Here is a 24,872-nt window from a genome sequence, read left to right as displayed (position 1 = left end):
TGCTGTCTGTGTGACTGATCTGTGATCACAGCAGCAGCAGTTCCCAAATCCCTGTTCCAGCTCCCTCACTTCCCCCCACCTAAAAAACCCTCCACACTTAATCCCCCCCGATACACCAATTCTATTTTTGTTGCACTTTTTTTTTTGCACCTTTCTCGAGTGAGCGGCATCCTGCGCTGAGCATTCATGGTCAATTTTTGTGCACTTCCCATGGCCGCAGCGCTCTGATCAGTATCACTGCTGATCAGAGACTGTGCCAAGGGACTTTTTCTTTTTTTCTGCTATAGGTAGAGTAGCGGACGTCGCAGTGTAAGTGATGTCTGATTTTCTTGTAAAACAAAAATAATAATAGTAGTTAGTACAGAGTAGCTTTATAGGTGCGAGGTAGCAAACTAGAGGAGAGGACGTCATGTCAATAAGGCGTTAAAAGTATAATATCAAACCTTTTCAAATATTTTTTTTAAAAAAGAAAACATTAATTAATTTACATTTTTTCAATTGTCGAAAAAGAAAAATTTTTGATGATAGATTCCCTTTCATTATCTAACTCTTTCGTTCTCCAGGAGAAAAGCTGCTGCCAGAGGTCTCGGCCTCGCCAAACATTCATGTGTAAGAGGAGGCCAGAAGTTGATGGAACAAATATTCAGCTAACATCTATCATTTGTGTAAGTCACATCAGTCATACAATACCATTTTTTTTAAAAAGATATGAGACTATTAATTTATTGGTTATTACTCACCTGTGCTGTTATCTGCAGGAGTCTCCTCTTTACACCTCACATTAGTCTCTGTACTATTAATATGGGCCAGATCTTTACCCTGAAACAAATATTGTAAAAGTCACAGACAGATGGAGAAGTCACATCTATGATCAGCTCTAATCCTGCTATCTCCACCGTTCTCATTACACAAGTATAAACCATATAATACTGGTGGATAAAACAAGACTGAACACAAGACCTTCACAGCAGTCTACACATCATAGGGGAGATCTCATGACACCTTCTCTCCATCTACCTGATGATCCTGAGGAACATTGGGATTGTCTTGTTTACAGCCCTGTAGAAGAAGAGGACGAGGACATCTCTCTGGTGTTGTCCTCTCACTGGATAGAACTGGAGGAAACACATACAGGGACTGATTCATTCTTTACATACAGATAATTATAGGCCGTGTGTATTTAGTCCTGTCTATTACCTGGTGATGTGAGGGGCTGGGGAACCTCCATCATGACATCCTTGTACAGATCTTTGTGTCCTTCTAAATACTCCCACTCCTCCATGGAGAAATAGACGGTGACATCCTGACATCTTATAGGAACCTGAAACATACAATGATACCGTCATCCCCCCGATCCCTTCATAGCATTTCTGTATAATGTCCCAGAATTCCCAGCAGTGTCACCTCTCCAGTCAGCAGCTCAATCATCTTGTAGGTGAGTTCTAGGATCTTCTGGTCATTGATGTCCTCATGTATCAGGGGGTGAGGTGGAGGCCCCGTGATTGGGCTCAGGGTTCTTCCCCATCTCTCAGACACAGGGTCCTGACAGCGCTCACTAGAGGTCTTCTTCATTATTATGTAATCCTGGTTATGGAGAGACACATTAATAAATCTCACTACAGACATTTCCAGAGTCCTCACCTCTCCGGTTCTGTCCATCTGTTATTTCCATAGATAAGAATGATGTAATGTGACGTCATCAGAATCTCTCACCTCTCCAGTAAGCCGGAAGAGGATCTCTAGGGAGAGGTGTAATATCCTCTCCGCCATCTTGAATCTGTTGCTCTCCATCCTGGATGGGTCAATCACGAAAATTATCTTATACAGACGATCTCCGCTGAGAGGATCCGATATTGTGGGGACCTGAATTAGATGAAGATGAGCTAATCTGAAATCATAAATGTTTGATAAGTTTTATCAGCAGGAGATTACCGTTAGAGAACTAGTATATCTGCTGACGTGTAGTCCTCCATATTCATAGGGCTCTGTTTAACATGACCACTGATTGTCAGCTTTCTGCCTATGCACAGTGTACACAGAAAGCTGCCAATCAGTTGTGTGCGTGGGGTTATACAGAGTTCAGCGTTCAGAGAATTGGTAGATCTGCAGTAGATTATTATTATTAATAATTTATATAGCGCCATTGATTCCATGGCGCTGTACATAAGAAGAGGTTACATACCAAATACAGATAACACTTACAGTAAACAAACTAACAATGATAGAACGGTACGGGGGGGGGGGGGGGGGAGGACCCTGCCCTTGCGGGCTTACATTCTACAGGAAAGGGGCGGAGACAGTAGGTTGAGGGGTTGCAGTAGTTCCGGTGTTGTTGGTTGAGGTGGTAGCAAGCAAGGTCATGGCAGGCTGTAAGCTTGTTTGAAGAGATGGGTTTTCAGGTTCCGTCTGAAGGATCCAGGTGTGGTGGATAATCGGACATGTTGAGGCACAGAATTCCATAGGACGGGGATGTTCGGGAGAAATCTTGGAGGCGATTGCGTGAGGAACGAATAAGTGTGGAGAAGAGAAGGAGGTCTTGGGAGGAACGGAGGTTACGTGAAGGAATATATCGGGAGATTAGTTCAGAGATGTACGGAGGAGAGAGGTTGTGGATGGCTTTGTAGGTCAGTGTTAGTAGTTTGAACTGGATACGCTGGGGGAATGGGAGTCAATGAAGGGATTTGCAAAGGGGGGTAGCCGAGGAGTAGCAAGGCGAGAGATGAACAAGTCGTGCAGCAGAGTTGAGGATGGACTGGAGGGGTGCGAAAGTGTTAGCAGGTAGGCCAGAGAGGAGAATGTTGCAATAGTCGAGGCGGGAGATGATGAGGGCATGCACAAGCAGTTTAGTAGATTGAGGGTTGAGGAAAGGACGAATTCTGGAAATATTTTTGAGCTGGAGGAGACCAGGAGGTGGCGAGAGCTTGGATTTGGGGTTTGAAGGACAAGGCAGAGTCCAGGGTTACTCCGAGGCAGCGGATTGTCGGTACAGGGGAAAGAGTAATGTCATTTATTGTGATAGAAAGATCAGGTGGGAAAGATATGCGAGATGGGGGAAGGATAAGGAGTTCAGTTTTGTCCACATTGAGCTTGAGGTAGCAAGAGGAGAAGAAGGAGGATATGGCTGCTAGACATGCTGGGATTCTGGACAGCAGAGAGGTGACATCTGGGCCAGAGAGGTAGATCTGGGTGTCATCAGCGTACAGATGGTACTGGAAGCCATGGGATTTTATGAGCTGTCCCAGGCCAAGGGTATAGATTGAGAAGAGTAGGGGTCCTAGGACAGAGCCTTGAGGGACTCCAACAGAGAGGGGACGGGCTGAGGAGGTAGTGTGAGAGTGGGAGACACTAAATGTGCGGTTAGAAAGGTATGAGGAGATCCAGGATAGGGCAAGGTCTTTGACGCCAAAGGAAGAGAGGATCTGTAGTAGAAAGCAATGGTCAACTGTATCGAAAGCAGAGGACAGGTCAAGAAGAAGGAGTACAGAGAATTAGCTTTGGCTGTAAGTAAGTCATTGGTGATTTTGGTAAGGGAAGTTTCGGTGGAATGGTGGGGGCGGAAGCCGGATTGTCAGTTGTTGAAGAGAGAGTTATATGAAAAGTGGGAGGAAAATTTAGCGTGAATGTGTTGCTCAAGGAGTTTGGAGGCAAATGGAAGCAGCGATATGGGGCGATAGCTGGACAAGGCGGTTGGGTCGAGGGATGGCTTTTTGAGGATGGGCGTGATTGTGGCATGTTTGAAGGCAGCGGGGAAAGTACCAGAAGATAGTGATAGGTTGAAGAGATGGGTTAGGGATAGGATGAGTGTGGGGGTGAGGTTGGGGAGGAGGTGGGATGGGATGGGGTCGAGTGCACATGTGGTGAGGTGTGATTTGGAGAGGAGACAAGTAAGGTCTCTTTCTGTGATGTTGGGAAGGGAGGTTATGGGGGTAGGGAAATGCGGTGGAAAACAAAGGGGTTGTGGTGGTCGGAAAGTAAAGACTCGCCGTGTTTGGTCAATCTTGTTTTTGAAGTGTGTGACAAACTCCTCAGCAGAGATGACAAAGGTCGGAGGGGGCAGTGGAGGGCGGAGGAGAGAGTTAAAAGTGTTGAACAGCTGTTTGGGGTTGTAGGATAGGGAGGATATGAGGGTTGTGAAGTAGGCCTGTTTAGCAGAGGTGAATGCTGATTTGAATGCAAATGTTGCTTGTTTGAATTCAGTGAAGTCCTCTTGAGTATGTGTTTTCTTCCAACGCCGCTCCGCAACCCTGGACACTTGTCGAAGCTGTTTAGTGAGGTTGTTGTGCCAGGGTTGCCTGTTGACTCGTCGCGCTCTGCCATGCACAAGAGGGGAAACCGAGTCAATAGCTGATGCGAGAGTGGCATTGTAGAAAGCGGTGGCGCTGTCTGTGTCATGGAGTGAGGATATGGATGTCAGTGGTAGAACAGAGTCAGAGAGTGTGTGAGTGTCTAGATGTGCAAGGTTTCTGCGGGGGTGTGCTAGTTGCCGGACATGGGTGACAGGTGAGGAGGACAGGGATGAGAATGTGAGTAGATGGTGGTCAGATAGGGGTAGGGGGGAGGTTGTGAGGTTAGATAGGGAGCAGAGTCGGGTGAAGATCAGGTCTAGTGTGTGTCCGTCTGTGTGGGTGGCTGAGGAGGACCACTGAGTAAGTCCAAAGGATGAAGTAAGCGACAAGAGTTTGGATGCTGTTGACTGGCGAGTGTCAGTGGGGATGTTGAAATCGCCCATGATGATTATGGGAATGTCAGCAGAGAGAAAGTAAAGAAGCCAAGAGGAGAATTGGTCAATAAAGGCAGTGATCGGGCCCGGGCGTCAGTATATGACAGCCACTTGGAGGTTGGAGAGAAAGTAAATGCGGACAGAGTGGACTTCAAAAGAAGGGAGAATAAGGGAGGGAAGAGGAGGAGTAGGGCTAAAGGTGCAGTTGTTAGAGAGGAAAAGACCCACTCCTCCACCATCTGTTTCCAGGGCGAGGAGTGTGGGTAAAGTGGAGGCCACCGTAACACAGCGCAGCAGGGGAGGCAGTGTCAGAGGGTGTTAGCCATGTCTCTGTGATGCCCAGGAAGGAGAGATGATGAGAGGTAAAGAGGTCGTGGACAAAATGGAGCTTGTTGCAGACAGAGCGTGCATTCCACAGTGCTCCAGAAAGAGGGAGCAGAGGGGTGTGAGTCAGGGGGACCGGTTTTGCGTAAGAGAGGTTGTGGTAGTTTGCAGTAGGTTTGATGCGACAGGTGGGGGAATTGGTGGAGGGTGCAAGCTGTGGGGGTCCAGGATTGGGAGATATGTCTCCAGCAGTGAGGAGAAGCAGAGAAAGGGAGAGCAGGTGGGAGAAGGAGAGTGTCCGGCTTGTGTTAGGTTTTGGTAGGATCGATCTGAGGTTGAGGAGCAGGTCTGTAGATGAGGTTAGGTGGGGAGGTAGGAGGGAAGAAGAGATGATGATTTGGTTAGAGGGTGCTGGGGTTTGGGGATAGCGAAGGAGAGTGAGGATTAGTAGGGCAAAAACAGTAGGGGCATATGTAAGCATGATGAAAGTGTAAGGGAGAATGAGAAAGAGAATCTAAGTACAAAAAGTAGATAGTTATCCATACCTTCTGGTCACTTCTGGCCCATTTCTGCCATATTTCATTTTCAGCCCCTTAAAAAGCGACCCCTTAAAAGCCAGGCTAGGCTTGCTTGATTTATGGAGCTCTGACCAGCACATTAGGTGGGTCAGGTGTGCAGGAGGGGAGGAGTCGCAGGGACACTGCTCATAAAAGCTTGGGTGGAGGGGGGGGGAGTAATTAGAACACAGAGGCTAAATGAATTCAGGAAACAGACAGATAGGGACCAGTGTGTATTGGGAGCAAAGGATTGAGATGCAGATTGGACAAAACATATCAAGGACAGATAGAATGAAATTAGCAGGGATCAGTGGATACACAGCAGATAATGGATACAGGGAACGTACCGGGAGGCAGATAGAAACAGTTTTTAAAGACAGTCAGATAGTTAGATAAAACAGTGATTTTATCAAAAATACAACCCATAAGTGACACATCGCTATAATCAGGATCTCTGCCTCTATATCCTGCTTTTCCTCAGATGGAGCAGCAGATTCTCATTAAAATTCATTAAATCATATTATAGCCAATAGGGTCTGTCGAACACCACAAGTTTCTGGTATGCAAAGGGCTCTGGACCTGGCTATTTTCGTATTTCTGTCTCTACAACAAAACAGAATTATGAAAATAAAATGAATAGAGACCAAAATGTATCTCCCTTTAGGCCATATACAGTCATGGCCGAAAGTGTTGGCATCCTTGAAATTGTTCCAGAAAATGAAATATTTCTCCCAGAAAATTACTGCAATTACACACGTTTTGTTATACACGTATATTTCATTTGAGTGTATTAGAACAACACAAAAAAAACAGAGAAATAAAAGGCAAGTTGGACATAATTTCACGCAAAACTCCAAAAATAGGCCAGACAAAATTGTTGGCACTCTCAATTTAATATTTGGTTGCACACACCTTGAAATAAATAACTGCAATCAATCGCTTCCTATAACCACCAACAAGCTACTAACACCTCTCAACTGGAATTTTGGCCCACTCTTCTTTTACAAATTGCTGCAGGTCTCTCATATTTGAATGGTGTTTTCTCCCAACAGCAATTTTAACATCTCTCCACAGGTGTTCAATGGGATTTAGATCCGGCCTTATTGCTGGCCACTTCAGGACTCTCCAGGGCTTTGTTTCCATCTATCTCTGGGTGCTTCTTGAAGTATGTTGGGGTCATTGACCAATGACCTAGGACACAAACTCAGCTTTATGACACTGGGCACTACATTGTGACTCAAAATCCTTTGTTAACTTCAGATTTTATGATGCCTTGCACACAGTCAAGACACGCAGTGCCAGAGGCAGCAATACAACTCTGAAACATTTTAGAACCTCCACCATATTTGACTGTAGGTACTGTGTTCTTTTCTTGTAGGCCTCATTCAGTTTTCGGTAAACAGTAGAATGATGTGCTTTACCAATAAGTTCTTTCTTGGTCTCATCTGTCCACAAGATTCTTTCCCATAAAGATTTTGACAATAATGTTCATCCAGGCCAAATGCGCTCCCAAGAAGTCAGTGAATACTGTGGGTATATATTCTGCAAAAGATCTTTATTTCTCAAGTAATAGTAAGTAAATCGGTATTTACTTGAGAAATAAACCGAAAATTGACCAAGAAATTGACATGCGATGCGTCATTCCAAACCGCAGCATGTCAATTTCTCCTGTGGGTCCGCATGCGGCCTTTCCCCATAGACCTAGCATCTATGGGGAAAGTTCGCATGTGAAAAAAAAAAGGTGGCACTCATTATTATATTGAGCGGAAGCCGCCAGTCGCTTATCCATAGCTGGCTCTGGACGGTGTGCATGTACCTTAAGAATGCCCTCTACCCATCCAGAAATTTGTTCAGTAAGGGTTCCCATATATGAAATAATTGGTATTATTGGATTTCCAGATTTGTGGATTTTGGGACGTATAAAGAATGCCCCTATTCTTGGACCCTCTGGTATCAGGTCATCGGCTCTTATGGGTTTGTGAGGCAGACAAGACAACCTTTGACACACTCAGAGCAGGAATAAATCTGTCACATTGAATTATGTCTTCCTACATCAACTAAGGAATGTGCTCCTCGGAACATTTGGGACATCACTACCACAGACCAGACCTCAATCAAAGGACAATAAAACTTTCACACTCCTTATCTATGAACTGTTCTAATATTTACAGCCACAACTGTTTTCTCCCCAACCCAAATTAATAGTTCTGCTTCACGTCACTTATCTTATTTACTGCACTATTCTGTCCTGTTGTGTATAAATACGTGTCTTCAAATTTTTGGTTATTCTATGCCTGACAAAGAGACCTGAGTAGTCTCAGAAGCTTGCAATTTGTTACCATCTTTTCAGTTAGAAATTAAAAGGTCCTAACCACTGACTAACAGACTACAAAGATATAAATTTTTCCCAAATCCTAATTTTGGTATCAAACACTGAGGACTCTCAAATTGTAATATTAAGCCAAAATTAGGGAAATTACAGTTTTTACATTTTTCCAAATTTCTATGGATATAAAAACAAAACATTTCCACTCCCTCTAAATCTCCACCCCAGAGAGAAAGTATCATCTTTCCCCAAACCAAAATGACCTCCCCTGTATACATGACCACATCCAGCGTTATATTACTGTACATATACACATGGCAGAACTGGGGGAGGGGGCACTATCTCCAGGAATGGAGGGGTTAATGCCCCCTGTATACATGAGCACATCCAGCGTTATATTACTGTACATATACACATGGCAGCACTGGGGGAAGGGGGCACTATCTCCGGGAATGGAGGGGTTAATGCCCCCTGTATACATGAGCTCATCCAGCGTTATATTACCGTACATATACACATGACAGAACTGGGGGAAGGGGGGCACTATCTCCGGGAATGGAGGGGTTAATGTCCCCTGTATACATGAGCACATCCAGCGTTATATTACTGTACATACACACATGGCAGAACTGGGGGGAGGGGGCACTATCTCCAGGAATGGAGGGGTTAATGTCCCCTGTATACATGAGCACATCCAGCGTTATATTACTGTACATATACACATGGCAGACCTGGGGGAAGGCGGCACTATCTCCGGGAATGGAGGGGTTAATGTCCCCTGTATACATGAGCACATCCAGCGTTATATTACTGTACATATACACATGGTAGAACTGGGGGAAGAGGGCACTATCTCCGGGAATGGAGGGGTTAATGCCCCCTGTATACATGATCACATCTAGCGTTATATTACTGCACATACACACATGGCAGAACTGGGGGGAGGGGGCACTATCTCCAGGAATGGAGGGGTTAATGTCCCCTGTATACATGAGCACATCCAGCGTTATATTACTGTACATATACACATGGCAGAACTGGGGGGAGGGGGCACTATCTCTGGGAATGGAGGGGTTAATGTCCCCTGTATACATGAGCACATCCAGCGTTATATTACTGTACATATACACATGGCAGAACTGGGGGAAGGGGCAGTATCTCCAGGAATGGAGGGGTTAATGCCCCCTGTATACATGAGCACATCCAGCGTTATATTACTGTACATATACACATGACTGAACTGGGGGGAGGGGGCACTATCTCCAGGAATGGAGGGGTTAATGCCCCCTGTATACATGAGCAAATCCAGCGTTATATTACTGTACATATACACATGGCAGAACTGGGGGAAGGGGGCACTATCTCCAGGAATGGAGGGGTTAATGCCCCCTGTATACATGAGCAAATCCAGCGTTATATTACTGTACATATACACATGGCAGAACAGGGGGAGGGGGCACCATCTCCGGGAATGGAGGGGTTAATGCCCCCTGTATACATGAGCACATCCAGCGTTATATTACTGCACATATACACATGGCAGAACTGGGGGAAGGGGGCACTATCTCCGGGAATGGAGGGGTTAATGCCCCCTGTATACATGATCACATCCAGCGTTATATTACTGTACATATACACATAGCAGAACTGGGGGAAGGGGGCACTATCTCCGGGAATGGAGGGGTTAATGCCCCCTGTATACATGAGCACATCCAGCGTTACATTACTGTACATATACACATGGCAGAACTGGGGGAAGGGGGCACTATCTCCAGGAATGGAGGGGTTAATGCCCCCTGTATACATGAGCAAATCCAGCGTTATATTACTGTACATATACACATGGCAGAACTGGGGGAAGGGGGCACTATCTCCAGGAATGGAGGGGTTAATGCCCCCTGTATACATGAGCAAATCCAGCGTTATATTACTGTACATATACACATGGCAGAACTGGGGGAAGGGGACACTATCTCCAGGAATGGAGGGGTTAATGTCCCCTGTATACATGAGCACATCCAGCGTCATATTACTGTACATATACACATGGCAGTACTGGGGGGAGGGGGCACTATCTCCGGGAATGGAGGGGTTAATGCCCCCTGTATACATGAGCACATCCAGCGTTATATTACTGTACATATACACATGGCAGAACTGGGGGAGGGGGCACTATCTCCGGGAATGGAGGGGTTAATGCCCCCTGTATACATGAGCACATCCAGCGTTATATTACTGTACATATACACATGGCAGAACTGGGGGAAGGGGGCACTATCTCCGGGAATGGAGGGGTTAATGTCCCCTGTATACATGAGCACATCCAGCGTTATATTACTGTACATATACACATGGCAGAACTGGGGGGAGGGGGCACTATCTCCAGGAATGGAGGGGTTAATGTCCCCTGTATACATGAGCACATCCAGCGTTATATTACTGTACATATACACATGGCAGACCTGGGGGAAGGCGGCACTATCTCCGGGAATGGAGGGGTTAATGTCCCCTGTATACATGAGCACATCCAGCGTTATATTACTGTACATATACACATGGTAGAACTGGGGGAAGAGGGCACTATCTCCGGGAATGGAGGGGTTAATGCCCCCTGTATACATGATCACATCTAGCGTTATATTACTGTACATACACACATGGCAGAACTGGGGGGAGGGGGCACTATCTCCAGGAATGGAGGGGTTAATGTCCCCTGTATACATGAGCACATCCAGCGTTATATTACTGTACATATACACATGGCAGAACTGGGGGGAGGGGGCACTATCTCTGGGAATGGAGGGGTTAATGTCCCCTGTATACATGAGCACATCCAGCGTTATATTACTGTACATATACACATGGCAGAACTGGGGGAAGGGGCAGTATCTCCAGGAATGGAGGGGTTAATGCCCCCTGTATACATGAGCACATCCAGCGTTATATTACTGTACATATACACATGACTGAACTGGGGGGAGGGGGCACTATCTCCAGGAATGGAGGGGTTAATGCCCCCTGTATACATGAGCAAATCCAGCGTTATATTACTGTACATATACACATGGCAGAACTGGGGGAAGGGGGCACTATCTCCAGGAATGGAGGGGTTAATGCCCCCTGTATACATGAGCAAATCCAGCGTTATATTACTGTACATATACACATGGCAGAACAGGGGGAGGGGGCACCATCTCCGGGAATGGAGGGGTTAATGCCCCCTGTATACATGAGCACATCCAGCGTTATATTACTGTACATATACACATGGCAGAACTGGGGGAAGGGGGCACTATCTCCGGGAATGGAGGGGTTAATGCCCCCTGTATACATGATCACATCCAGCGTTATATTACTGTACATATACACATAGCAGAACTGGGGGAAGGGGGCACTATCTCCGGGAATGGAAGGGTTAATGCCCCTGTATACATGAGCACATCCAGCGTTACATTACTGTACATATACACATGGCAGAACTGGGGGAAGGGGGCACTATCTCCAGGAATGGAGGGGTTAATGCCCCCTGTATACATGAGCAAATCCAGCGTTATATTACTGTACATATACACATGGCAGAACTGGGGGAAGGGGGCACTATCTCCAGGAATGGAGGGGTTAATGCCCCCTGTATACATGAGCAAATCCAGCGTTATATTACTGTACATATACACATGGCAGAACTGGGGGAAGGGGGCACTATCTCCAGGAATGGAGGGGTTAATGCCCCCTGTATACATGAGCACATCCAGCGTCATATTACTGTACATATACACATGGCAGAACTGGGGGGAGGGGGCACTATCTCCGGGAATGGAGGGGTTAATGCCCCCTGTATACATGAGCACATCCAGCGTTATATTACTGTACATATACACATGGCAGAACTGGGGGAGGGGGCACTATCTCCGGGAATGGAGGGGTTAATGCCCCCTGTATACATGAGCACATCCAGCGTTATATTACTGTACATATACATATGGCAGAACTGGGGGAGGGGGCACTATCTCCGGGAATGGAGGGGTTAATGCCCCCTGTATACATGAGCACATCCAGCGTTATATTACTGTACATATACACATGGCAGAACTGGGGGAGGGGGCACTATCTCCGGGAATGGAGGGGTTAATGCCCCCTGTATACATGAGCACATCCAGCGTTATATTACTGTACATATACACATGGCAGAACTGGGGGAGGGGGCACTATCTCCAGGAATGGAGGGGTTAATGCCCCCTGTATACATGAGCACATCCAGCGTTATATTACTGTACATATACACATGGCAGAACTGGGGGAGGGGGCACTATCTCCGGGAATGGAGGGGTTAATGCCCCCTGTATACATGAGCACATCCAGCGTTATATTACTGTACATATACACATGGCAGAACTGGGGGAGGGGGCACTATCTCCGGGAATGGAGGGGTTAATGCCCCCTGTATACATGAGCAGATCCAGCGTTATATTACTGTACATATACACATGGCAGCACTGGGGGGAGGGGGCACTATCTCCGGGAATGGAGGGGTTAACGCCCCCTGCGCCCAGTAATGGGGGGTCTCCACATACCTCCACCTGCAGAGCCGCCACCACATATATGGCTGCTCTGTGCGCACAGGACCTGTGATGAGGTCACAGGAGGGGAGGAGTCAGGGGTCACATGATCAGGGGCCTCAGTGGATGCAGGACTCTGCTGTGCTGGTTGTCATGGTGCTGGATGAGGTGAAGTTTATGTGTGGGGTCAGGAGGGGTTTACAGTGTGGATGTAGCAGAGCCGCGTGTGTACGAGGTGTACGGAGCGGAGCCGCGTGAGTACGAGGTGTACGGAGCGGAGCCGCGTGAGTACGAGGTGTACGGAGCGGAGCCGCGTGAGTACGAGGTGTACGGAGCGGAGCCGCGTGAGTACGAGGTGTACGGAGCGGAGCCGCGTGTGTACGAGGTGTACGGATTGGAGCCGCGTGTGTACGAGGTGTACGGAGCGGAGCCGCGTGTGTACGAGGTGTACGGAGCGGAGCCGCGAGTGTACGAGGTGTACGGAGCGGAGCCGCGTGAGCACGAGGTGTACGGAGCGGAGCCGCGTGAGCACGAGGTGTACGGAGCGGAGCCGCGCGTGCACGAGGTGTACGGAGCGGAGCCGCGCGTGTACAGGGTGTATGGATTTGAGCCGCGCGTGTACAGGGTGTACGGAGCTGAGCCGCGCGTGTACGAGGCGTACGGAGCTGAGCCGCGCGTGTACGAGGCGTACGGAGCGGAGCGGCGCGTGTGTACGAGGCGAACGGAGCGGAGCGGCGCGTGTGTACGAGGCGTACGGAGCGGAGAGGCGCGTGTGTACGAGGCGTACGGAGCGGAGCCGCGCGTGTGTACGAGGTGTACGGAGCGGAGCCGCGTGTGTGCGAGGTGTACGGAGCCGCGTGTGTACGAGGTGTACGGAGCGGAGCCGCGTGTGTACGAGGTGTACGGAGCGGAGCCGCGTGTGTGCGAGGTGTACGGAGCCGCGTGTGTACGAGGTGTACGGAGCGGAGCCGCGTGTGTACGAGGTGTACGGAGCGGAGCCGCGTGTGTGCGAGGTGTACGGAGCCGCGTGTGTACGAGGTATACGGAGCGGAGCCGCGTGTGTACGAGGTGTACGGAGCGGAGCCGCGTGTGTACGAGGTGTACGGAGCGGAGCAGCGTGTGTACGAGGTGTACGGAGCCGCGTGTGTACGAGGTGTACGGAGCGGAGCCGCGTGTGTACGAGGTGTACGGAGCGGAGCCGCGTGTGTACGAGGTGTACGGAGCGAAGCCGCGTGTGTACGAGGTGTACGGAGCGGAGCCGCGTGTGTATGAGGTGTACGGAGCGGAGCCGCGTGTGTACGAGGTGTACGAGCGGAGCGGCGCGTGTGTACGAGGTGTACGGAGCGGAGCAGCGTGTGTACGAGGTATACGGAGCGGAGCCGCGTGTGTACGAGGTGCACGGAGCGGAGCCGCGTGTGTACGAGGTGTAGGGAGCGGAGCCGCGTGTGTACGGGGTGTAGGGAGCGGAGCCGCGCGTGTACGAGGTGTACGGATTGGAGCCGTGTGTATGAGGGGCTTCCTCTTTTAGCCCATTGACCTCACCACAGCCCAATCTCAGAATACCGATGGCTGCTAGTATGTTGTAAAGTTTGTTTGTCAGTGTAAGGGCTCGCTCACATTCACATATTATTGTCATAGCATCCCTATGGCGTCTGTTTTTTACACACACATCTCAAAGGAACCAGGAAATTGAAGCAGACAAGTACCTCGAAAAAAAAAAAAGAGATAGATGGATAGCATACCTCCCAACTATTGGAAGAAGAGAAAGAGGGAGAAAACAAATTTTGGCCATGCCCCTGGTCACACCCCAATCCACGCCCATTTAACATTTCTTTCTTCCCTGGCAGGAGGAGTTGTCAGAGGGGTGCTGGTAATATGGGCCATACAGCAGACGGCCCTCATCCCTATTCCTGGTATGCATGGCCTCCTCATCCCCGATCCTGGTATGCATGGCCCCCTCATCCCCGAACCTGGTATGCATGGCCCCCTCATCCCCGATCCTGGTATGCATGGCCCCCTCAGACCCAATCCTGGTATGCATGGCCCCCTCAGACCCAATCCTGGTATGCATGGCCCCCTCAGACCCAATCCTGGTATGCATGGCCCCCTCAGACCCAATCCTGGTATGCATGGCCCCCTCAGACCCAATCCTGGCATGCATGGCCCCCTCAGACCCAATCCTGGTATGCATGGCCCCCTCAGACCCAATCCTGGTATGCATGGCCCCCTCAGACCCAGTCCTGGTATGCATGGCCCCCTCAGACCCAGTCCTGGTATGCATGGCCCCCTCATCCCCAGTCCTGATATACATGGGCCCCCATCACTGCACACATGAAAAAAATAAACAATTCTACTCACCTTCCTTCCTCCCCTCTGCTCCAGCGCTGCGTCCTGTCTGCCAGGAGCTCATGTCAGCATCTCAGTAGTGCATGATGTCACTGCCATGCGCCCTGAGATGCCGAGGTGAGCTGCGGGGATATTCACTCCTCTCCACGCCGGGACTATGGGCGTGGGGAGGAGTGAATAGTTCTCCTTTAATATCGCACACAGCAGCGGCCACACTTCTGCTGCGGCTCTGCGATCTTCTGCGCCCGCTACTAAAGAGAATGTTTATTCACTCTTCTCCACGCCCATAAAGGATCGCGGAGCCACGGCAGGAAGCCGGCGGCTGCGATTGACAGTGAGCACTATTAAGGAGAATGAATATTCCCTCCTCTCCACTCCCGTGGGCATAGAGAGGAGTTAGTATCCATTTTCTTTAGCAGCAGGCACACTTGCTACTACCTGTGCCCTCTGCTCCACCGCCGCAACCGGCCCCACCACCATCCACAAACGGGAGAACTGCTGAGCCGTGACAGAACGCGGGACTGAGCCCTCAAAGACGGACAGTCCCGCGGAAACCGGGACGGTTGGGAGCTATGGGATAGATAAGACAGAATAGATATCCAGGAGATATACAGGTGCATCTCACTAAATTAAAATATCATCAAAAAGTTAATTTATTTCAGCTCTTCTATATAAATATATATATATATATATATATACACACACATATATATATATATATATATATATATATATATATACAGTACAGACCAAAAGTTTGGACACACCTCATTTAAAGATTTTTCTGTATTTTCATGACTTTGAAAATTGTACATTCATACTGAAGGCATAAAAACTATGAATTAACACATGTGGAATTATATACTTAACAAAAAAGTGTGAAACAACTGAAAATATGTCTTATATTCTAGGTTCTTCAAAGTTTGCTTTGATGACTGCTTTGCACACTCTTGGCATTCTCTTGATGAGCTTCAAGAGGTAGTCACCGGAAATGGTTTTCACTTCACAGGTGTGCCCTGTCAGGTTTAATAAGTGGGATTTCTTGCCTTATAAATGGGGTTGGGACCATCAGTTGTGTTGTGCAGAAGTCAAGTGGCCATCATTACTTTAAGAAATGAAGGTCAGTCAGTCCGAAAAATTGGGCTATTTCTGTTAATGTTGATGATTATGGCTTACAGCCAATGACAACACAAAAATCATTATCTCAGTAAATCAGAATAATTAACAAAAAACACCGGAAAAGGCTTCTTAAGCGTTTAAAAAGGCCCCTTAGTTTGTTTCAGTAGGCTCCACAATCATGGGGAAGACTGCTGACTTGACAGATGTCCAGAAGCCAGTGATTGACACACTCCGCAAGGTCCCAAAATTCCAATTTTCATTTGGAAATCAAGGTCACAGAGTCTGGAGGAAGAGTGGAGAGGCACACAGTCCAAGCTGCTTGAGATCTAGTGTGAAGTTTTCACAATCAATGATGGTTTGGGGAGCCATGTCAACTGCTGGTGTAGGTCCACTGTGTTTTATCAAGACCAAAGTCAGCGCAGCCGTCTACCATGACATTTTACAACACTTCATGCTTCCTTCTGCCGACAAGCTTTTTGGAGATGGAAATTTAATTCTCCAGCAGGACTTGGCACCTGTCCACACTGCCAATAGTACAAATACCTGGTTTAAAAACAACAGTATCACTGTGCTTGATTGGCCAGTAAACTCGCCTGAACTTAACCAAGAGGAAGATGAGACACCAGACCAAAAATGCAGACAAGCTGAAGGCTGCTATCAAAGCAACCTGGGGTCCATAACACATTAGCAGTGCCACAGGCTGATCATCTCCATGCCATGCCGCATTGATGCAGTAATTGATGCAAAAGGAGCCCCGATCAAGTATTGAGTGCATTTACTGAACATACATTTCAGTAGGCCAACATTTTGGATTTTAACAACATTATTCAAGCTGTTATTGTAACGTATTCTAATTTACTGAGATAATGACTTGTGTGTTTTCATTGGCTGTAAGCCATAATTATCAACATTAACAGTAATAAACACTTGAAATAGATCACTCTGTAATGACTCTACTGAATGAGTTTCACTTTTTGTATTGAAGAACTGAAATAAAATACATTTTTGATGATAGTCTAATTTAGTGAAATGCACCTGTATAATTTCACAATCCCCCACATATTCTAAATTGGCACCCACAAGTGCAGAGGTGCACAAATTTTTTTGTTGAAGGGCCGTGATGCCACACAATCAATCCCAAGGGCAGAAAAAAATGTAAAGAGGTACTTACATCAATACATCACGAGAACCAAGTTTTGAGTATTTGAGGAGGATTTGGAGACATTCTGCTCAGTTTTTGCACCAAAAAATAAATGTGAACATATGCTAACTTACACTGAGTTTTTTGAGCAGAAACTGAGCACAATCTGGCAAAATCCTCCTCATAATCTCAAAACTATAAGTTTTGAGGACTTTTAAGTTTTAACATAGTCATGTTGCAAGTTTTGGATTGCTACATGTGTACAAGATCAGAACTACCATCAGCCCATGAATGCAGCGCCAGAACCACTGTCAGCACATGAACGCAGCGCTAGAACCACCATTAGGGTATGTGCACACGATTGGTATGGGCAGCGCTTTGAATGCAGTATACTTTATGCTATGTCCAAAGCGCTGCACGCAGGTGATTCACCGCAATCAATACATTGTATTGATTTAATTTCTCTTGCAGACTAGCGTCTCCGCAAGAGAAATGGACATGCTGCGGTCTAGAAAGACACGCCGCATGTCCATGTTCGCAGGTGATGCGCAGATGCACGGAGACGCATAGTGGGCATGGGATTTCTTGAAATCCCACCCACTATGCTGTAACTTCTGGCCGCTGTAGATTGGACGCAGCGCAAGTGCACGCTGGTATTTTTATTCTGGGAACAGCCCAGTAACCATGCACCTTCCCAGCTTGACAATATCAGCTCTCGGCTGTCTGCTTTACATTTGCTTGTTATCAAAAATAGGGGGAACCTAACATCATTTTTTTCAATTATTAGGTGAAAGAAGCTTCAAAAGAGTGCCATTTTAGCATAAGTGGGGGGTTGTGAAATTATATTTCTGCCGAATATCTATTTTATTTATTCTCTCCTTTTTTTTGGGTACTTGTCTGCTTCAATTTCCTGGTTCATGTGTGCGTAAGAATCGGATGGCCTACGGTCCGTCCGTTATTTCTCGCATCCATAGACTTGCATTGGCGAGTCTTGTGTCATATACTCACTGAATTGCAGCATGCTGCAATTTTTTTTTGTCATATCCATTTAGTAAAAAATAATGATGCACAGTGCCCTGAACTGACCGCTGTTACGGGGGTCTGTATTTGGTAGCCTGGCAGCTCTCAATAGGGCTTCCACAGACAGGTTTTGTGCTAGCTGCTCCATCTAGGACACACCAGGGGGTTTCCTGGCCTTCACCATTTAACCCATGTACAAGGATCTGGACTTAAGCAGGGGTCCATTGGTCTAAACACAGGCCAAGGTCAGAAATAGAAATCAATAAGCAGGGTAGTGGCAAAAAAACACGTGAACCCGAGTAAGGGAACTAATAACTGGCCACTAGAGGCAGGAAGCTCGGTGTTTTAAATAGTGTGAGCCTCATCCAGGGCTCATAAAAGGAAGTTAATTAGAAGACCAATTCAGGAATAAGCTCCCTGCGTGAACAGTACTGCTAGTCCCAGAATACAAACCCAAACTGCTGCACTGTCGCCCATAATGAAGCCATCTGTAAGAATGGTTGTCTGAAAAAGAAAAGTTGAGCTCTACAATAAGTCCTGTGTCATGTCAACTATAAAACCTCCTGTGACCATTCATGTGTGGGGGCTTTTCATTCATGGAGTGGCCTCATTCACAATTTGCTAAGAACACTGCCATGAATAAAGAATGAATCTAAACATCCTCCAAGAGCAGCTTTTCCCAATCATCCAGAAGCAAATTGGTTATGAACAATGCCTTTTCCAGTATGATGGCACGGCAAAAGTGATAACTAAGTGGCTCATTGCCACTTAACAAAACATTGCCAATATGGGTCCATGGCGGAAAAACCTCTCCCGATCTCAATCCCATTGAAAACCTGTCGTCAGTCATCAAAAAGTGGCTGGCCAAACAAAAACACAGAAATTGTGATAAACTCCAAGCAGTGATTAGACAAAAATTGCTATTGCTATCAGTCAGGATTTAGCCCAGAATCTGTGAAAGCAAATTGCAGAAGTCTGAAAAATAAGGGTCAAAACTGTAAATATAGAATCAGTTCATAAACTTAATGTATTTGTTAATAAAAGGTAAAAAACTGAAATAGTTATAAATGTACTTAAACCCTTAAGGACCGAACTACTTTGTAGGTTAATATGCACGCCTCATTTTTTAAATTTGACCACTGTCACTTTATGAGGTAACTTTAGAACGCTTCAATGGATCCAGCTGATTCTGATATTGCTTTTTCGTGACATATTGTACTTCATGATAGTGGTAAAAGTTTTTCGATAACTTGCGTTTATATTGGAAATTTGGCAAAAATGTTGAAAATTTCACAATTTTCAAACCTTGAATTTTTATGCCCTTAAATCAGATGTCGCACAAAATGGCTAATAAATAACATTTCATACATGTCTGCTTTACATCAGAACAATTTTTGAAACAAATGCTGTTTTGATATCCTTAGCTCTATGTTCTTGGTACCCCGAGTATATATTTTGATTTTTGATCACGTGATGTTTGCATTCAAAATTGTCGGGTTTTGATACTCGCCGGTACAATCTACATAGGTGCTGTATATGTGTCGATCTGTTGGTCATTTTATCTTGTCTATTTACATTTTTAGTCCAGAGTACTGGATGTACCTGGATATTGGTTGTGTTTAGTTTTGCGTTTTTATTAGTATTTATTAAAGGTTATGTTTTAACTTCTTTTGTATTGCTGGTTATATATTAACTAATTGAGAATACTTAGCAACTGATGGGCATTTCCCATACAGTTCTTTTTTACTTGTTTTCTGTGCTTAAAACCACATGCAAGTTTATTAACCCTTCAGGTGAAGCAATGTGGAAGGAAAAAATGAATATTTAACTCTTTTTCACAAACATTTTACTTTAGACCCAATTTTTTTTATTTTTACAAGGGTATCAGGTCAAAATAGACCCCCAAATTTGCTGTGCAATTTCTCCTGAGCACGCCAATACCTCATATGTGAGGGATTACCACTGTTTGGGTGCACAGCAGGGCTCGGAAGAGAAGGAGCACTGTTTGACTTTTTCAATGCAAAATTGTCTGGAATCGAGAGCGGATGCCATGTCGTGTTTGGAGTGCCCCAGATGTGCCTAAACAGTGGAAACCCTGCACAAGTGACCCCATTATTGAAGCTGGACCCTTTAAGGAACTTATCTAGATGTGTGGTGAGCACCTTGAACCCCCAGGTGCTTCACAGAAGTTTATAACGTAGAACCGTGAAAATAAAAATGAAAAAAATTCCACAAAAATTATCTTTTAGCCCCAATTTTTTTATTTTCACAAGGGTAACAGAAGAAAATGGACCCCAAAATTTGTTGTGCAGTTTATCCTGAGTGTGCCAATACCTCATGTGTGGTCGAAAACTACTTTTGAGGCACAGTGCAAAGCTCAGATGCGCCATATTGGAGTTCAAATTTTGCTATAATGGTTTGAGGGTGACATCTCACCTTGCCGGAACCCTTAAGGTGCCAGAACAGCAAAAACCTCTCAGATGTGACGGAATTTTACCAACTACACCTCTCAATGAATTAATCTAGGGGTGCAGTGAGCATGTTGACACCACATGTGCCTCACATAAATTTATACCATTGGGCGGTGAAGAATAATTAAATTTTTTCCACTAAAATGTTGTTTTAGCCAAACATTTTAAATTAAGGGTTAATAGGAAAAAATGGACCTCAGTTTGCTGTGCAATTTCTTCTGATTGCTCTAATACCGTACATGTAATCGGGAACTACTTTTGAGGTACAGTGCAAAGCTCAGAAGGGAAGTGCCAAATTGAAGTTCAGATTTTGCTGGACAGGTTTGAGGGTGCCATGTCACATTGGTAGAGCCCCTAAGGTGCCAGAACAGCAGAATCCCTCATAAGTGATCCCATTTTACAAACTATACCTCTCAATGAATTCATCTAAGGGTGATCATATTGATTCCAAAATTTTGGAGGAAAGTGGGGGGTGTGTCTTATAGTCCGAAAATATATAAACTGTGGATAGTGGAGGGAGCGGCAGAGGAGTGTGGCACAGGAGGCAGGAGCCACCTGCTGCAGCCTACACTGTGCCCGCTGCTAAAAAAAATGAATATTCACTGTACGTATGGGCTATGTCCGTCATTGGACGTAAAGGAGTTAAATAACAATAAAAACACCCAAGCAAAAATATTGTGAAAACCAAAATTTGTGTCAGTCTAAAAACATTTGGCCATGACTGTACAGCACAATAATTTGTGGCTATTATGATTGTTAGAGCAGGGACTCGGCGTGGTGCTAACAGCCAGGCTCTCCGGCGTGTCACTTCACTCACCCGCTATGCGGTCGGTATTTCCCTTCTCTGTACGCTGCCTGCTTCTAGCAGGGCTTCCAGCCATATCCTTAGGGCACGCCTGCGCGAGCTCCCGCCCTTTTAAAGGGCCAGCGCGTTCACTTGCTATTACGTCCCCAGCCAATGGCTGTGGGACATTACATATATATTGCCTGAGCAACCTTTCTGTTCTGCAGTCTAAGTTGTTAAGGTAGCGTACCAGTCCTGCTGCACTCTGGTGCAAATCCTGCCTGCTGCACTCTGGTGCAAATCCTGCCTGCTGCACTCTGGTGCAAACTCTGCCTGCTGCATTCTGATGCAAACTCCGCTTGCTGTACTCTGGTGCTAGCCCAGCCTGCTGCACTTCGCTACAAACCTAGCCTGCTGCACTATCCAGTCTGTCCTACTGGGTCCAGCTGCTGCGCAGTCGTTGGTCTGTCCTGGAGTGGCACCTGGAGTTCATCGGGAGCCAAGTCTAACCTCACCATCACAGGTTCTAGTGAACAGTCCGGTGCTCGCTTAGTTACGCTCCTCCAGGCTCTCCGCGGTCCGTGACACAGTGGTTCCACAAACCACGTCTGTGACAGTTTGCTCAGGCCATGGACCCCGGATCCCGCCTGATCAGACCATGTACCAAGAGCTCTGCCGACAGAAAGGTGTGCAGGAAAAGTTTTCGATGCAGTTGCAATCCTTAACTACCAAGTTGGAGACCTTAAACATCTCTCCAGTGTCCCCTCATGTTCAAGCTGCCGTGTCTTCTCCGGAAGCTTGGCAGCCTGTTTGCTTAGTTCGAGGGTTCAGGCCCCCAACTCACAGCTCCACCACGCTTTGACAGCAATCTGAAGCTCTGCCGCAGGTTCATCAATCAGTGCCAGCTAAATTTTGAACTTCGTCCTCACCACTTCCCGACGGACTGAACAAACGTTGCATTCCTTATGTCGCACTTTGGAGGCGAGGCCCTGGAGTGGTTGAACTCATTATGGGAGAGAGAGGACCCGATCATCTCCAATCTGCAGGTATTCTTGGAGGCTTTTCACAAAGTATTTGATGAACCCAGGGGAAACACTTCTTCAGCTTCCGCTCTTCTCCAATTACGTCAGTCCAATTCATCTGTGGGACAATATGCGGTACTCTTCCGCACTCTGGCGTCCAAACTTGGATGAAATAACAAAGCTTTGGTGGCGACATTCTGGGAGGGGCTTTCTGGAAACATTAAGGATGAGCTATCCGGTCGAGACCTACCGACTACCTTCGATTACCTGATCTCCCTCGCCATCCATATAGACCTTCGTTTCCTAGAGCGTGCCCGTGAGGTGTCACGTGAAAGAGGATTGCGGCGCCTTGCTTTGTCCTTTCAAAGGCTGCTTGTTTCTTCGCCCTCCCCATATCGAGGTCTCACCTGAACCCATGCTGGTCGACCGCTTTGCCCTCGTGAGTCAGCGACAGAGGGATCGCTGCGCTGAAGGCCAGTGCCTGTTTTGTGGAGACATGGGCCACTTCATTCGCGCCTGTCCGGTGAAGTCGGAAAACAGGGTCTAGGGTAGGTAGGAGAGTCCTCCCTAGACGGAAAATACACCTCTCAACCTCTGACCCTTACTGTGGCTGTGACAGCCATTGAATCCCAGTTTATTGACAAAGCGTATTTGGATTCCGGGGCAGCAAGAAATTTTATCCTCCAGGCAGTAGTGGATCGCTTCCAAATCCCGGTTCATCCGCTCCAAAACCCTCTGTCGATGGGAGAACTCTTCGGGAGATGGTTAGTCTGGCTACTGAGCCGCTTGAGGTCCGTATTGGGATGCTTCATACTGAGAAGATAGTCTTCTATGTTCTTTCCCACATGTCTCATGCCTTTCTCTTAGGCCTACCACAGCACGAACCTGTGTTGGACTGGAGAGGTGCTCCGCTGGGGACATTCCTGTCTTGAGAATTGTCTGGCTCCAGTACGTCTGGCTAAGGCCCCGTCTTCTCCGACATCGCTGCCCGGTTTGCCGCCTGCCTATTGGTCCTTTGCTGATGTATTTGACAAAAAGGAAGTAGAGACTTTGCCGCCTCACGACTGCCCTATCGACTTGATTCCCGGATCTACACCCCCTAGAGGCCGAATTTACCCTCTGTCCCCAGCTGAGACTCACGCTATGTCGGACTAAATTCAGGAGAATTTGGCCAGGAGGTTCATTCAGAAGTCCTCCTCTACTGCTGGGGCCGGGTTTTTCTTCATTAAAAAGAAAGACGGATCACTCAGACTACCGGGGCCTCAACCAGATCACGGTAAAAAATAAATACCCTATCCCACTGATCCCGGAGTTATTTGACCGAATAATGGGTGCCAGGATCTTCACCAAATTAGATTTAAGAGGCGCCTACAATCTAATCCGCATAAGAGACTATAAGAGACGAGTGGAAGACAGCCTTCAACATCAGGGACGGACATTATGAATACTGAGTGATGCCCTTCGGTCTCAGTAATGCACCGACAGTTTTTCAACAGTTTGTCAATGATATCTTCCGGGACCTGCTTCATTCCTGCGTTGTTGTGTATCTGGACGATATTTTGGTATTTTCTCCAGATCTGGCCTCCCACAAGTTTTTCAGCGTCTTAGGGAGAATCGTCTCTACGCCAAGAATGAGAAATGTGTTTTTGAACAGTCCACCCTTCCCTTCTTGGATTACATTATCTCAGATACTGGACTCAGTATGGATCCTGAGAAAGTCACTTCTATCCTTAAATGGCCGCTGCCCATTGGAGTCAAAGCAATACAGAGATTCCTTGGCTTTGCTAACTATTGTCGACAATTCATTCCTCACTTCTCCACTCTGACTGCTCCTATCTCTGCCATGACCCGAAAAGGAGCCGATCCAAAGAACTGGTCCTCGGAGGCTGAGGAAGCCTTCCGCTCTCTTAAACGGTCCTTCTCCACAGCTCCCGTTATGCATCATCCAGATTTGAACAAACAGTTCTTCCTAGAGGTGGATGCATCCTTGTTAGGGGCTGGAGCTGTGCTCACTCAGAAATCATCCTCGGGTCGCCGAGTGTCCTGCGGTTTCTTCTCTAAGGCCTTCTCCGCTTCAGAGCGTAACTACTCCATCGGTGACAGGGAGTTACTCGCCATTAAGATGGCTTTGGAAGAGTGGCAATACCTGCAGGAGGGCGCAGGCCCAGTGGTCATCTACACAGACCATAAGAACCTGACGTATCACCAGTCCGCCCAGACTCTTAATCCACACCAGGCCAGGTGGTCTTTGTTTTTTGCCCGCTTTAACTTTTTGTTACATTTCAGGGCCGATGACAAGAATGTCAGAGCTGATTCCCTCTCTCGCTCATTTCTGTCTGGGAACCAAGAGGAGGTTCCTCAATTTATCATCGAACCGTCCAAGATGGTTACTGTCGCTCCAGTCAGCCTGTCGCAAATTCCTCCAGGAAAAACCCTTGTGGCTGAATCCGAGAAGGAGCGAGTTTTGTCATGGGGCCACTTTTCCA

At 47.0% G+C, this 24,872-nt stretch overlaps 2 protein-coding genes across 2 annotated transcripts in view; both read right to left on the bottom strand.

Moving 5' to 3' along the window:
* The window catches only part of LOC141271438 (uncharacterized), a 156,644-nt gene that overhangs the window by 17,759 nt on the left and 114,013 nt on the right, over positions 1-24,872 (bottom strand). The window contains exons 9-16 of the mRNA XM_073681512.1: positions 22,794-22,902; positions 14,226-14,232; positions 12,499-12,560; positions 1,714-1,888; positions 1,405-1,584; positions 1,198-1,321; positions 1,018-1,115; positions 741-819 (exon numbers count right to left, since the gene is read on the bottom strand). Coding sequence (XP_073537613.1) covers positions 741-819; positions 1,018-1,115; positions 1,198-1,321; positions 1,405-1,584; positions 1,714-1,888; positions 12,499-12,560; positions 14,226-14,232; positions 22,794-22,902 — 834 coding nt within the window. The remainder of the gene's footprint in view (positions 1-740; positions 820-1,017; positions 1,116-1,197; positions 1,322-1,404; positions 1,585-1,713; positions 1,889-12,498; positions 12,561-14,225; positions 14,233-22,793; positions 22,903-24,872) is intronic.
* Positions 1-24,872, bottom strand: part of LOC141271947 (uncharacterized) — a 208,897-nt gene that overhangs the window by 70,030 nt on the left and 113,995 nt on the right. The window lies entirely within an intron of this gene.

Source organism: Phyllobates terribilis, unplaced genomic scaffold (assembly GCF_046119375.1).
Source record: "Phyllobates terribilis strain yellow unplaced genomic scaffold, ASM4611937v1 Scaffold_5__5_contigs__length_657084704, whole genome shotgun sequence".
Lineage (NCBI taxonomy): Eukaryota > Metazoa > Chordata > Amphibia > Anura > Dendrobatidae > Phyllobates > Phyllobates terribilis.
Note: the sequence above shows the minus strand (reverse complement) of the source record. Positions and strands in the feature narration are given on the sequence as shown.